The sequence below is a fragment of the Muntiacus reevesi genome, chromosome 1, assembly GCF_963930625.1.
Source record: "Muntiacus reevesi chromosome 1, mMunRee1.1, whole genome shotgun sequence".
NCBI lineage: Eukaryota > Metazoa > Chordata > Mammalia > Artiodactyla > Cervidae > Muntiacus > Muntiacus reevesi.
Genome location: NC_089249.1, coordinates 209,153,620 through 209,167,705, shown reverse-complemented (window position 1 = coordinate 209,167,705; position 14,086 = coordinate 209,153,620). Strand labels below are relative to the sequence as shown.

The following is a 14,086-nucleotide window of genomic DNA, read 5'->3' as shown; positions in this document are numbered from 1 at the left end:
TAATGGGCTGTGATTTTTGACAGACTGTTTCTCTGGCATCACACTTGTATTTTGATGCCGTCGTATGCATTTAGTGAAATAATTTTAGGAGAGGAGTCTTCTCTGATTAAAAAGTTAAGGAGCGTTTTAAGACATTTAAGTCGCCTCTATTTTTAAACATGTTTGCAGGGTTGCTGTCCTTTGTTAGTGAGCATTTGGCTCCAGGGCTCATTAATCAGTGTTGTTGGGCCAGGGTCTCCTGAGCCTTCTGGGTTTTGGGGGATCAGCTACTGTAATTAAAGGGATGAAATATATCATGGTCACAAACTTACCACATCAGACAATTGAGGGTTTGGAACTGGTGGAATTAATCTTTTTTATTTTTTTCCTTTAGGTGTTTAAAATAGAAGTTCTAATGAATGGAAGAAAACATTTTGTTGAAAAAAGGTACAGCGAATTTCATGCCCTGCACAAAAAGGTAACTTCTCCCCCCAGCTCTTCTCTACAGGGCAGATGGTATAACATTAAGACCGCTTTCTGTGGTTCCTTAGAGCTTTAACTGTTCTGAGAACAGTATGATTTTTCTTTTATCATGAAGTAAATTTCCTTTTAAAATGAATTGTTCAGTCCTTTCAAAGGTATGCTTTCTGACTAGCTGGATTTTCCGTTAAGATCTTTTGCATAAATAGATGTATGATGGCAAACTGTAGTGTACTATGTTGGGTGTTGTAGGTTCAGAAAGAATAAGACCCAGATCCTGTTTTATCCATAAAATATACTTAAAGCTTTACAAAAAGGGAGGAAAGTCAAATGATTATTTTACTAGAAATAAATTCATCAAAATCAACTTATACTTAAATTTATCTGAAAAAGATGAAATCTATGTCTCATGTATTCAAGGACTGTTTGGGGATCATGTAAAGTGGGCTCAAGGCTTTCTTTTGAATTAGCAAGGCCATGTGACAAGATTGGTTTTTCAGTTCTTAGAACCATTTCGTTAAAGTCTTTGAGAAAAGAAATAAGAAAGTGAAAAGAATAGCTGAGGTTTTAGAAAAATGGTCAGTGAAAAGTAGAAGAGAGAATACCTTTTTTTTCTATCAAATTTTAATATTTCACAGGTTATAAATTATTATTAAAGTGTTAAAATGCCTTAATAACTAGAAATATCTCATGAAATTGCCTAGGAAATCACCACATATGAGTTAACCCAGTTTTAGCATTTTTCTTTCATATACATATATATTCATATCTTTGTATATGTATATATATATGTATGTATGTATATATACTTCCTGTATATGAATATGTATTATTATATACACACACACATATAAAATGTGTGGCACAGTTCAGTTTCTTCAAGGTAAGAAGTTACGTGGGGGAAAAAAAGCTGGATGGAATGATAGTATGTTCAGAAATAATCTATACTTTTAGTTTCATTAAGGACAACTTAAATATCAATGTGTAAATGATGTGGTAGTGGGCTTACTCTGTATTACAAGCTGTGTAGCATTTTTTTGGTAGCATTTTTAAAACTTAAAATTTTTATTTTATAATCAGAATATTGAGTAAAAACTTGAAAGATTATACTGGGAAGTGAGTAAGGCTTTTTCTCCCCTTGTTTGAGGAGCTATCAGTTATCTGTACACTTTTCCACTAGGATAGCAAGGGATAATTAACATTGAATTTTCTACTTAAAGTTGTGTTACGACCAGGTTTACTTCCACAAGAAACAGCACAGGTGAAGCAAGAATCAGGCTGGGCATTGCCAGCCGACTTTACAAAAAGCTCCCCCCACGCAAGGGCCTCACAGAGAAACAGACGTGGAGTCTGGGCTTCACTTCCTTCTCAAGGAATTCTGGTTTTGTTCGCTTGTTTATTGAGGAAACAGACTCTAGAGAGATTTCTGCAGGGGACCTTAGGAAATCTGTCCATACAATGAAATTAAAACCCGAACTCCTCCCCCTCCCCGGCCTCTGATGCTGTAGTCTGGACCCGGCAGCCTGTCACATGCCAGCCTCCTTCCTTCCCTGCCAGGTCTCCATGACCCCAGCATAGCCCGGCTGTCCCCCAAGATACTTGGGGGCCAGCTCCACACGAGGCACAGCTGGGTGACTGCCAATTAGGCCCGCCCTGAGCAAGAGGCTGCCCATACTGCTTATCAGCGGAGGGTCGCTCATGCTCTCTTCTCTATTACGATTTATTTTCTTCTACAGAGGAGGACCCTCTCCCCAGTGATTATAGGCAAGTTCTTAGATTCTCAGCCAGAAAAAATTTCCTAGATTTCCTAAGATGCTTCTCTCAACTTCTGCAGTTCTGTTAATAATTTGAGCTACTCTTAAAATTATATCATCAAGATGATTAGAAGTAAGAGAAAAGAGAAATTCTCAAATCTCTCAATTTTGCATGTTTTTAGCAGCCTCGTTAAAACATGATTACAGGGATTTGGAGAGAAAAATAACATTGTACAGCAGAGTTAGTGGGGAGACACTGAATCGTATGTATTACAGAGCAGAAAGTGGCTGTTCGAAGTCCTCTTTATTTGTTCCATTTTAATTGTATTAGATTTGGCAAAAAAGTAACTAAAAAGCAATAAAGTGCAAATAAAGGCAGGGTATAAAAATACATATAAATCTGTAATCCTGACTGTAAAGTTGTATGTTCAGGAGGATTGACACGGTCAAAAATTTAATCAGAATACACAAGCTTTACTGATCATTGCTGCCATGTTGTACAATTTTATCCTTTTATTAGAATTTTGGTATTCCAGTTTCCATGTTTGAATTTGTTGTGTACTTTGACTGTTCTGTTTTTACATAGAATATTCTCTCTTTAAATAAATTATTATTTTTTTTTTGAATATTCAGTTATTTCTGCAGTGGATGCAGTTTGCTCTGTTGCCAGTGTACTGATTTCTCTTACACTGTACATTGTATTTCTCACTTATTAAAAGTTTTTATCCAATGTTCCCAAATTAATTCTAAAGTCATATATGAACTATTAATAAGTGCTTTGCACCTTTAAAATAATAGACGCATGGTTTATATCCGTGTACCACAAACACACAACAATTCCTCCTGACTTACTGTCAGGCCCATTTAGAGACAAACTAAAACCATTACTCATTTGACAGTTTATATAATTATATGAAGATTATTATTATACTTCTCTCAAGCTCATAATTTTATATAATTATTATTATCCTTCTCTCAAAACATTCTCATCCTCTGCACTTTTCTTAAGGTTTCTTTCTAATTTTTTGAAAAATTCAGGCGGTTTTTTTTTCCCTTTCCTATGTGCTTTATTTTCCTCCCCTCAAGTAAGCTGATTTTTAGATAATAAAGCTAAATCTCGTGGAAAGTTTGGAGGTGGGGGAAGTAACCCATTCAGTTCAGTTCAGTTGCTCAGTCGTGTCCAACTCTTTGCGACCCCATGAATCGCAGCACACCAGGCCTCCCTGTCCATCACAAACTCCCGGAGTTTACTCAAACTCATGTCCATCGAGTCAGTGATGCCATCCAGCCATCTCATCCTCTGTCGTCCCCTTCTCCTCCTGCCCCCAATCCCTCCCAGCATCAGGGTCTTTTCCAATGAGTCAACTCTTCGCATCAGGTGGCCAAAGTATTGGAGTTTCAGCTTCAGCATCAGTCCTTCCAATGAACACCCAGGACTGATCTCCTTAAGGATGGCCTGGTTGGATCTCCTTGCAGTCCAAGGGACTCTCAAGAGTCTTCTCCAACACCATACTTCAAAAGCATCCATTTTTCGGCGCTCAGCTTTCTTCACAGTCCAATTGTCACATCCATACATGACCACTGGAAAAACCATAGTCTTGACCAGACGGACCTTTGTTGGCAAGGTAATGTCTCTGCTTTTTAATATGCTATCTAGGTTGGTCATAGCTTTCCTTCCAAGGAGTAAGTGTCTTTTAATTTCATGACTGCAGTCACCATCTGCAGTGATTTTGGAGCCCAAAAAAATAAAGTCTGACACTGTTTCCACTGTCTCCCCATCTATTTCCCATGAGGTGATGGGACTAGATACCGTGATCTTAGTTTTCTGAATGTTAAGCTTTAAGCCAACTTTTTCACTCTCTTTCACTTTCATCAACAGGCTTTTTAGTTCCTTTTCACTTTCTGCCATAAGGGAGGTGTCATCTGCATATCTGAGGTTATTGATATTTCTCCCGGCAATCTTGATTCCAGCTTGTGCTTCTTCCAGCCCAGCGTTCCTCATGATGTACTCTGCATATAAGTTAAATAAGCAGGGTAACCCATTAGTCACATATATTTCTACTGTGCTGCTACAATTACTGTTTTCCTTCCTTCCTTGTCTTGAAGTTTTTTAAATTTTATTTTGTTTTTATTAGGAGGATAATTATTTACTTTATTTTGTTGGCTTCTGCCATGTATCAGCATGAATCACCCATAGGTACACATATGTCCCCTTCCTCTTGAAGCTCCCTCCCACCTCAGTCCCCATCCCAGCCCGCTAGCTTGTGACAGCGCACCACCTTTGGGGTCTCTGTCACACAGCAAATTCCCACTAGCAATCTACTTTACATACGGTGATGAATGCGTTTCTGTGCTACTCTCTCAAGTTTTCCCACCTCTCCCTCCCCCACTGTGTCCAAAAGTCTGTTCTGTATGTCTGCATCTCCATTGCTGCCTTGTAAATAGGTTCATCAGTACCATCTTTCTAGATTCCATATGTATGCGTTAATATATATTTGTCTTTCTCGAACTTCACTTTGTGTAATAGGTTCTAGGTTCATCCATCTCATTAGAACCAACTCAAATGCATTCCTTTTTATAGCTGAGTAGTATTCCATTGTGTATATAAACCACAACTGCTTCATGCATTCATCTGTCAGTGGACATCTAGGTGGCTTACAAGTCCTAGCTGTTGTACATAGTGCTGCAGTGAACTTTGAGGTACATGTGTCTTTTTCAGTTATGGCTTCCTCTGCGTATTTGCCCAGTATTGGGATTGCTGGGTCATGTGGTAGTTTTATTCCTAGTTTTTTTAAGGAATCTCCATACTGTTCTCCATTTCTTGCATTTTCTAATGGAACAAATGCTACTGTGTTGCAGGATTCCCTCCTGGTGATAATATGGTATAAACGCTAAGTGTAGAATTTCTGGTGGCAGAAATGTTCCTGAACCTGCCTTTACCTTGGAGCAAGTTGAGTGCCTCCATTTCCCTAGTTTTAATACGGGAACAGTGAAAGTGCTAACTGCTTAGGATTGTTTTACAGACTAAATGAAATCGTGTGCATCACATGGTCAACTTCTGATGACTGATAGTCTTCATTACATATAGTTTTGGGTTTTTTTCCCCATATTCAAGACAGTTTCAAGCTAGATTACAAAAGGAGCATTCTCTGTCAAAGAGTGTGACTATTTTTACAGCTTTGGTTATGTATTGCTAAATTTTTTTTTTTTTTAACAAAATGGTTATAGCCAGTTTATAATGCAACCAGCAAGCATGAAATTACCTCATCATCTTTGAATATTAACCCCCCCCCCCCACGATATTTGTTTGCTTAGCAAGCAATGTGTGTTGCCTTGTTGCCGCTTTAGTTGGTATTTCTTACATTTAGGATTGTAGTCCCTCCTTTTGGAATTCCATTTATGTGCTTTCCCATTTATCTGCTAGGGCCTCCATTGTTTTTGCTTGTTAGTTTGCATAGTCTATTAATAAAATATTAGTCACTTGATGAAACTACTTTTCACTATGGACTTCTTTATTTTGGCTATGATATTTTAAATTATAAAAGTTATATAACATTTTTATGATCTCAAACATATGTCTATTTTCACTCTCAGATTTTAATGTAAGATTGGTTTTTCTTCCAGCACTCTGGAAGAATTTGATTTCACTTTCTTTTAGTTTTTCTTGATTGGTTATTTTTTTAAACTATGAATTTTGGATGACTTGAATCCAAACAAATGGTTATTAAATTACAAATTCCTGGGCATCACCAGTCATGCTGAATTGAATCACTGTGATGGAGCCCAGAAATCTGTATGTTAAACCAGCATCCCAGATGACCTTCATGATCACTGAAGCTTGAGAATTCCTATTGTGTGGTTCCATTTTACAATGTGGATTGTACAATGTGTACAATCCATTTTACAATTGATGTGGTGTCCATCTCTTAGACATAACCCTCCCTACATTACCCCCATCACACATACACTGAAGCCACAAGGTTTGAAACCGTGGAAGTCTTTCCTACCTTTCTTTTCTCTTTCATTTCCAGAGTGTCAACAAGCCTATTGATTCATTCTTCCAAACTTCTATAATATGTGCCATTTAATTTTTCATTTTCTGCTCTTATCATCTCAATACAGTGTCTTGCTACTTCATGTATTTGTTTAACTGTTTCAGATCCTTTTCTTTTTATTCATCCTCTGGTCCAGATAATCTTCCTAAAGCAGTATTTTCATCTTCATTTTTTAGCTCAAAAACACTGAAATGAGCCTGTATTATCTACCAACTTGATGAAATGCATGTTGACTATCAAAACCAGAAATCTTTGTGCATTAGTTTTCTGTTACTGTTGTACCAAATAATCACAAACACAGTGGCTTAAGACATTTGTTATTTCACTTTGAATGTGTCAGTAGGGGTATGTTTATTCTGGGGGACTCTAGAAGAGAATCTGTTTCCTTGCCTTTTCCAGCTTCTGGAGGCTGTCACTTTTTATGGCCTTCTTCTGTCTTCAGAGTCAGAAAGCACATCTTCTGTTTCCATTATTTCCTGTCATCACATCTCCTCTCTCTGACCCAGACACTTCTGCCTCCCCGTGAGATTATATCGGGCCTACCTGGATGAGCTTAGTTGCCAGCTGTGTCTGACTCTTTGTGACCCCATGGCTCCTCTCTCCATGGGATTCTCCAGGCAAGAATACTGGAGTGGGTAGCCATTCCTTTTTTGAGGGGATCTTCCTGACCCAGAGGTTGAACCTGCATCTCCTGCATTGGCAGGTAGATTCTTCACCTGCTGAGCCATCAGGGAAGCCCAAACTTTCCATCTATAAGTATTTGTTTTAATCACACCTGTAAGGTAATATATTTAGAGGTTCCAGGGATTAAGACGTGGGCATCTTTGGGAGGACCAGGATTCTGTCTACCATATACCCCTTTACTGGCCAGCTGTTTTTCTCTCTGCTTCTCCTAAGAAAATGCTAGTGGCACCCAAGCCAGTCTTCCCCATCAACCCAGTATATGAAGATCCCTGCCTCTGTGACTTTGGCATACCGCTTTCCCTCTGTTCTCATCTGTTTAAATAAAACTGAAACATTTCAGGTTCTTCTTCAAGCTGAGTTTCTTTTATTCCTGAATCTCTCTGTCCTTGGAACTCCTTTCCCTTTTAGAATGGAGATTTCTACTTAAATTAAAAACAGCTATGAGATAATTTAAACTTTTTTGTTGTGTTAGTCACTCAGTCATGTCTGACTCTTTGTGAGCCCATGGACTGTAGCCTACCAGGATCCTCTGTCCATGGAATTCTCCAGGAAGGAATACTGGAGTGGGTAGCCATTCCTTTCTCTAGATCTCTCCAACCCAGGGATTGAACCCAGGTCTCCTGCAGTGCAAACAGATTCTTTACTATCTGAGCCACCAGGGAAGTCCCAGTTAAAATTTAGTTATCCCTAAGTTTTATCGAACTAGAAGATACATTTTAAAAAACTAGGAACTGTGTCCTTAACTAGACTATCCAGGTGATCATTTTAGATTGCATACAAATATCCAGTCAGTACTAGGAACTAACGTAGTGTTTGTAGGTTAATTGTACTTCAAAAACAAACTCATAGAAAAGAAGTCAAATTTGTGGTTACCAGAGGCGGGAGTGGATGAGGGGTCGGGGAGTGTCTTGGGGGAAATAGAATTGGATTAAGGTAGTCAAAAGATTCAAACTTCCAGTTATAAAATAAATAAGTACTAGGGATGTAATGTATATCACGATAAATATAATCAACACTGCTGTACATTATATATGAACATTGTTAAGAGAGTAAATCCTAAGAGTTCACATCACAAGGAAAAAATTTTTTTATTTCTTTAATTTTACATCTATATGAGATGATATTCACTGAACTTATTGTGGCAACCATTTCATGATGTATGTAAGCAAAATCATCATACTGTATACCTTAAACTTATGTAATACTGTGTGTCACTACAATCTCAAAAAAAAAAAAAAAAACTAGAAGGAAAAAAGTTGAATGAATAAATAAAAATAGGAACCATGTCTTTTGTATCTTCCTCACTATTAGTGTTGGGCACATATTAGGCATTAACTAAGTATTTGGCCAACAAAGGTCTGTCTAGTCAAGGCTATGGTTTTTCCAGTGGTCACGTGTGGATGTGAGAGTTGGACTGTGAAGAAAGCTGAGCGCCGAATAATTGATGCTTTTGAACTGCGGTGTTGGAGAAGACTCTTGAGAGTCCCTTGGACTGCAAGGAGATCCAACCAGTCCATCCTGAAGGAGATCAGTCCTGGGTGTTCATTGGAAGGACTGATACTGAAGCTGAAACTCCAATACTTTGGCCACCTCATGTGAAGAGTTGACTCATTGGAAAAGACCCTGATGCTGGGAGGGATTGGGGGCAGGAGGAGAAGGGGACAACAGAGCATGAGATGGCTGGATGGCATCACCGACTCGATGACATGAGTTTGAGTAAACTCTGGGAGTTGGTGATGGACAGGGAGGCCTGGCGTGCTGTGATTCATGGGGTCGCAAAGAGTCGGACACGACTGAGCAACTGAACTGAACTGAAGTGAAGTATTTGGCAAATGAGATATTTGGATAACATTATTCATTTTTATGAATTACTGGGCAAATATTTGGTCAACAAGAACAGTTTTTATTGTGGGAGTTTAGTTTATGGTAAGTCTAACCACTTCCCTGGTGGGTCAGACGGTAAAGCATCTGCCTACAATGAGGGAGACCAATCCCTGGGTCGGGAAGATCTGCTGGAGAAGGAAATGGCAACCTACTCCAGCACTCTTGCCCGAAAAATCCCTTGGACGGAGGAGCCTGGCAGGCTACAGTCTATGGGGTCACAAAGAGTCGGACACGACTGAGCAAGTTCCTTTCACTTCACTTAACCCCGGGTTACACTTGCCCCTGTTCTTCTCTGGTCACTCTTAGCATGCATGTGCGTGATCAATTGCTCAGTCGTGTCCAACTCTTAATGACCCCATGGCTGTAGCTCTCCAGGCTCCTCTGTCCATGGGATTTTCCAGGCAAGAACACTGGAGTGGGTTGCCATGCCCTCCTCCAGGGGATCTTCCTGACCCAGGGATCGAACCCACATCTCCGGCATGGCAGGCGGATTCTTTACCACTGTGCCACCTGGGAAGGTACACTCTTAGCATAGTATCTTAAAACAGAAGTTGTAGGGTTCTCTTCTTACGGCTCAGACCCAGGCTGTGACAGGATAAGACAAGGGCCTTCTCCACGCTCCCCCAGCCCAGGCTCTGCTGCTCTGCAGCCAAGGTGTTTGCACTGTCAGTGTTGGGTCCCTGAAAGCAGCTCTGCCTTCCTTGGCCCAAATCCTCGGTGTAGAGAGGAAACATCCCCACCTGGCAAACTGCTAGACACAGTTTGCGTGGCCTTCCCAGCTGCTTGCTGTCCATTCCCAACCAGCCTTTTATCCACAAAGGTTTCCAGGAACCCTGGTGCTGGTTCCTTCCTAAATGAACGAGTTCTTGTGCCTGCCTACTTTTGACTTGTGTGGACTGTTGCCTTCTCATATTTAATTTAACAAAGTCCACGTTTCAGAAGAACCAAAAAACTGCCATATGGGGTTAAACTGGGGGTATAGCACCTTGTGAACTGTCCTTCAAGGGAACCCTGAGAAGATAGGATGACAACATGAAGTCAAGGACTGAATGCCCACCCCCCTACCCACCATGAGCTGTTCCCCGCTTCTTTCTCTAACATTTTTCTCCTCTTTTTCATCGTTTTATTCCCGTGCTTGGGGAAAGTATTTCTGCTCCTTTTGGTGGAAAATGGTTGCTATCACCAGTGTACATACGGCAGGTCTTTGTGGGATAAGTTCTGTGTAAAGTCCTCTAACAGTATGAAAAGGGAAGGGAGTGGTCCTGCCAGGCAGAGGGGGATTATGTTTGTGGCATGGTGGAATCTGGTTGCTATCTGTGGGGATCAGAAAGGCCGCTGGTCTGGACGCAGCCTGGCCCAGACAGTTAATCATCGGATGGAGCTGCAGAAGAGTATTTTTCTTGTAAGCAGCTGAGCCCTCCTGGAAACACATTGTCTTGGGTTTGTCTCTCCTCATCTCAAGCCATTCATTACTCACCTACAAATGCTGTCACTGAACCCAGCAGCTACGATGATCGGCTTCCTCAGTACTTCTGACATAAATAAAAAGGGAAAATCTTTTCAGCACTATATCTTCAAGATTTTTTTGTTTTAAGAAGGAGAGAGAGAGACAGATAATGGAGTTGATTTTCTATTCTGAAACATAAGAAATGTTGTGGTTCAGTTGTGTTAAAGGAAATTTCTTCATGTTTAAGGTAAAACTTAAGAAGCTTATTAGCACAGGATAATTAGCAATTTTTGGCTTTGTTCTTGTTTGAGAAAGACCTCAGATAGTGTAGCGATGAGGTATATGTTTATTCCCTTACACGTATTCATCAATTATTCCTTTCATCCCACCCAGAACTGAATCAGTCTCATCAATAAAGAAATATGTTATAATATTTCCCATTGAACATAATAGAACCCACTTTGACTCCATGCTTCCCTCCTATGTTCACCGCCTTGCTCTCCTCTCTCAGTATAATTCCTAGGAAGAGGCGTCTCTGCCTTCCTGCTTCGGCATTTCTGACTTTGTAGTGTCTGCGCAGTCTGATCACGTCTCTTCTAGAAACACTTTCTTAACTCGGCTTACCATTTCACTGCCTCCTCACTGCTTGTCTAGCCTCTTTTCTCTGCCCCTCAGAGTTGGGTGTCTCAGACCAAGGCCTTTGCATTAGTTTTCTACTGCAGCATTATAGCGGCCACAAACTTAGCATCTTTAACAAGATAATGTGTTACCTCAGAGTTCCCATGGATCAGGAGTTGGGGCACAGGTTAGCCAGATTCTCTGCTTGTGGTCTCATGGGGCTGAAATCAGATGCCACCAAGGCTGTGGTCTCATCTGAAGCTCAGGAGCCTCTTTACTGTCCTATCCTCATATGAATGAAAGTCAATTCCTTGCAATCGTAGGACTGAAGTCCATTCTTTTCTTGCTGACTATTAGCCAGGGACTGTTCTCAGCTCCTCGAGACTATCCTCAAATCCTAGCCATGTGTCCCTGTGGTTACCCACAGCTCACTTCTTCAAAGCCAGCCGTCTGCTAGGACTGGATCTCATAGAGTGGAATCCAATCAAAGGAGTGACTGTCTTACTTCATTCACTGGTCCTCTCCAGATCCAAGGGAGGGATTTTACAGGCTGTAAAAGGAGGCAAGGTCTTAGGAGCTTCTCAGAATTCTGCCCCTCACAGCCCTTTTCCTCTGTCTATACCTAATTCCCAATGTCATGGCATATAGCTCTGTAGCTCTCAGTATCACTCACATATTCTCCCTCCCAGTTTACAGGCCCATATCTAACTGCCTACACGTTTTCTCTACTTGAATGCTGACCTGAAATCACCAAAATGGAACAATTCCTTTGTGTTAGGAATATCTTTTCTTGGATATGATAGAAATTTGACTGGTTTTCTTAAACAAGTAAGAGATTAATAATTCTCATATTGCAAGAAAACTAAAGACAGGTAGTCCAAGTTGATGTAGCAATTCTACCATATCCATGTGTCAAGCTCCTTCTATCTTTCTGCTTTACCTTCTTCACCTTAGCACATGACTTTCACCCTCTGGTTCCACCATAGCTGCTGTCCCTCCAGCATTACTTCCATGTTTCTGGCAGGAAGAAAGGTGTTTTTCTTTTTTTTTGAGGAAAGGAGGAGACCTCCTCAGTGGACTAACACTACATTTCTTCTGTTTTTGTTTGTTTTATTGCCTTTTTTTGTTTTTATTGTTTATTTTTGACTGTGCTGGGTCTTCACTGCCGTGTGGGCTTGCTGCAGTTGTGGCTCCCCGGCCCTAAAGCGCAGGCTCAGTAGTTGCGGCACTCAGGCTTAATTGCCCCTGCAGCACATGGGTCAGACCTGTGTCTCCTGTATCCTCACATGGATTCTTCACCACTGAGCCAGCAGTGCACCCCCTGCACTACATTTCATTAACAACGCCGTCACCTGGTGATCCTCATTACCAAGGAACCTGGAAAATTAGGATTTTTTGCTTAGCATAGTCGCCCTCCGAATGACATTTTGTGTTTTGTTTTACAAGAAGAAGGGGGAAGTGAATTTTGGATAGGCAACCTGCAGTATCAGCCATATCCTTACTCATGTGATGTGTGATTTTGCTGCAAGTGACTCTAGAACCAAAATGATGGTGACCTTAACACATATGCTTTTATTTCTCCCTTATGTAATGACTAGGGCTAGTGTAACAGTTACATGATCCTCAGGGACCCTGACTTTTGTGGCTTTCCTCTTCTCAACACATAGCTTCCGTCTCATGGTGGAAGGTGACTGCTCCAGGTCTAGCCCTTACGTGGGTGCCAGCAGGAAGGAGGAAAGGAAAGAAGGATGTTCTTCCCTTTAAGAACATTTCCTGGGCTTCCCTGGTGGCTCAGTAGTAAAGAATCCACCTGCCAATGCAGGACACACGAGTTCAATCCCCGATCCAGGAAGATCCCACCTGCCACAGGCCAGCTAAGCCCGTGTGTCGCAATGGAGCCTGTGCTCCAGAGCCTGGGAACTGCAGCTCCTGAAGCCTGTGCGATCTATAGCCCATGCTCCGCAGCAAGAGAAGCTGCCTCAGTGAGAAACCTGTGTATCACAACTAGAGAGCAGCCCCTGCTCACCGCAACTAGAGAAAAGTCCAGGCAGCACAGACGCAGCACAAGACTCACCACAGCCAAAAATACATAACTAAATAAATTTATTTTTTAAAAGCTTTTTTCCTTTAAAAAAAAAAAAAAAGAATACTTCCTGAAAGTTGCACAAATGTCACCTGCCTTTGTCCAGAATTCAGTCATTCAGCTCCACGTAGCTTCTAGGGAGACTGGGAGATGTATTCTTTATTCTGGGCAGTCATGTGCTGTGCTGAAAATCAGGAGTTCTGTTCTGTAGAACTTCGGGGAGGTCGCTTTAGGGAGGTAAGTAGTGTTCTTTGCCACCTATTCTAAACCTGGCATTCTACCACCTTTTAGTAAATAGGATGCTGCCAGATGAGGTCAGAAACCCAGAAGAGTCAAGGTCTGGAGTCATTCTAACCACCTCCACTTTTCACGTCCAGTCCCAGCCTTCAGCTTCTCACCAGCCCACTGCCAGGACCATCGCCCACATCCCCGTCCTTCTTGCCTGGACTTCCTTAGGGACTGCTGACTGATCTGCCTGCTGTGATTCCACCCCCTACAGTCCATCTTGCTCGTAGAATCTAGCACAGTCTCTTTAAAGTAAAAATTGTATCAAGTCATTCCCTTGTTTCAAACAGTGTGTTTCCCATGTGAAAGGACAGTCCAGTTCCCACCTTCGCCTCCAAGGCCCCGCACTGTCTGATACGGCTGCCTCTCTGGCTCAGCTTTTTGAACAACAGGCTCGGCCCTCCCTTTCCATTGCTCTGCCTCTGCTGGTACGTTCCTTCTCCAGCCGCTTACCCGGCGGCTCCCTCCCAGCGTGATTCAGATGGCTCCTCAGGCATTCTCACTTAACACAGGCCCTTCCCCGCCCCAGTGCACACACCGTCTGTTACTGGCTGCCTTTACCCTGGTTTATTAACGCATTTCTTGTTTTTTGTCTGTCCGGGAAGCCCCACAAAGGCAGGAGTGTCTCTAACACAGAGGAGAAGCTTACTGTCTTCTGTCTCATGACCTTCTTTTAGGCCTCTTTGTCTTCCCTGGTACTTACTTTTATTCTGTTTTTTTCTGATAGACCAAAGAATAATGTACTTTAACAGATCTTGAATTTGTCCGTCTTACCCATGCTGTCTGTTGCATGGAGTCAGCCTTCTTCTGGGCAGCT

At 41.5% G+C, this 14,086-nt stretch overlaps 1 protein-coding gene across 1 annotated transcript in view; it reads left to right on the top strand.

The window, feature by feature from the left end:
* Positions 1-14,086, top strand: part of SNX24 (sorting nexin 24) — a 172,833-nt gene that overhangs the window by 95,776 nt on the left and 62,971 nt on the right. Inside the window, exon 2 of the mRNA XM_065934443.1 lies at positions 374-457. Within this exon, the coding sequence (XP_065790515.1) occupies positions 374-457 (84 nt within the window). The remainder of the gene's footprint in view (positions 1-373; positions 458-14,086) is intronic.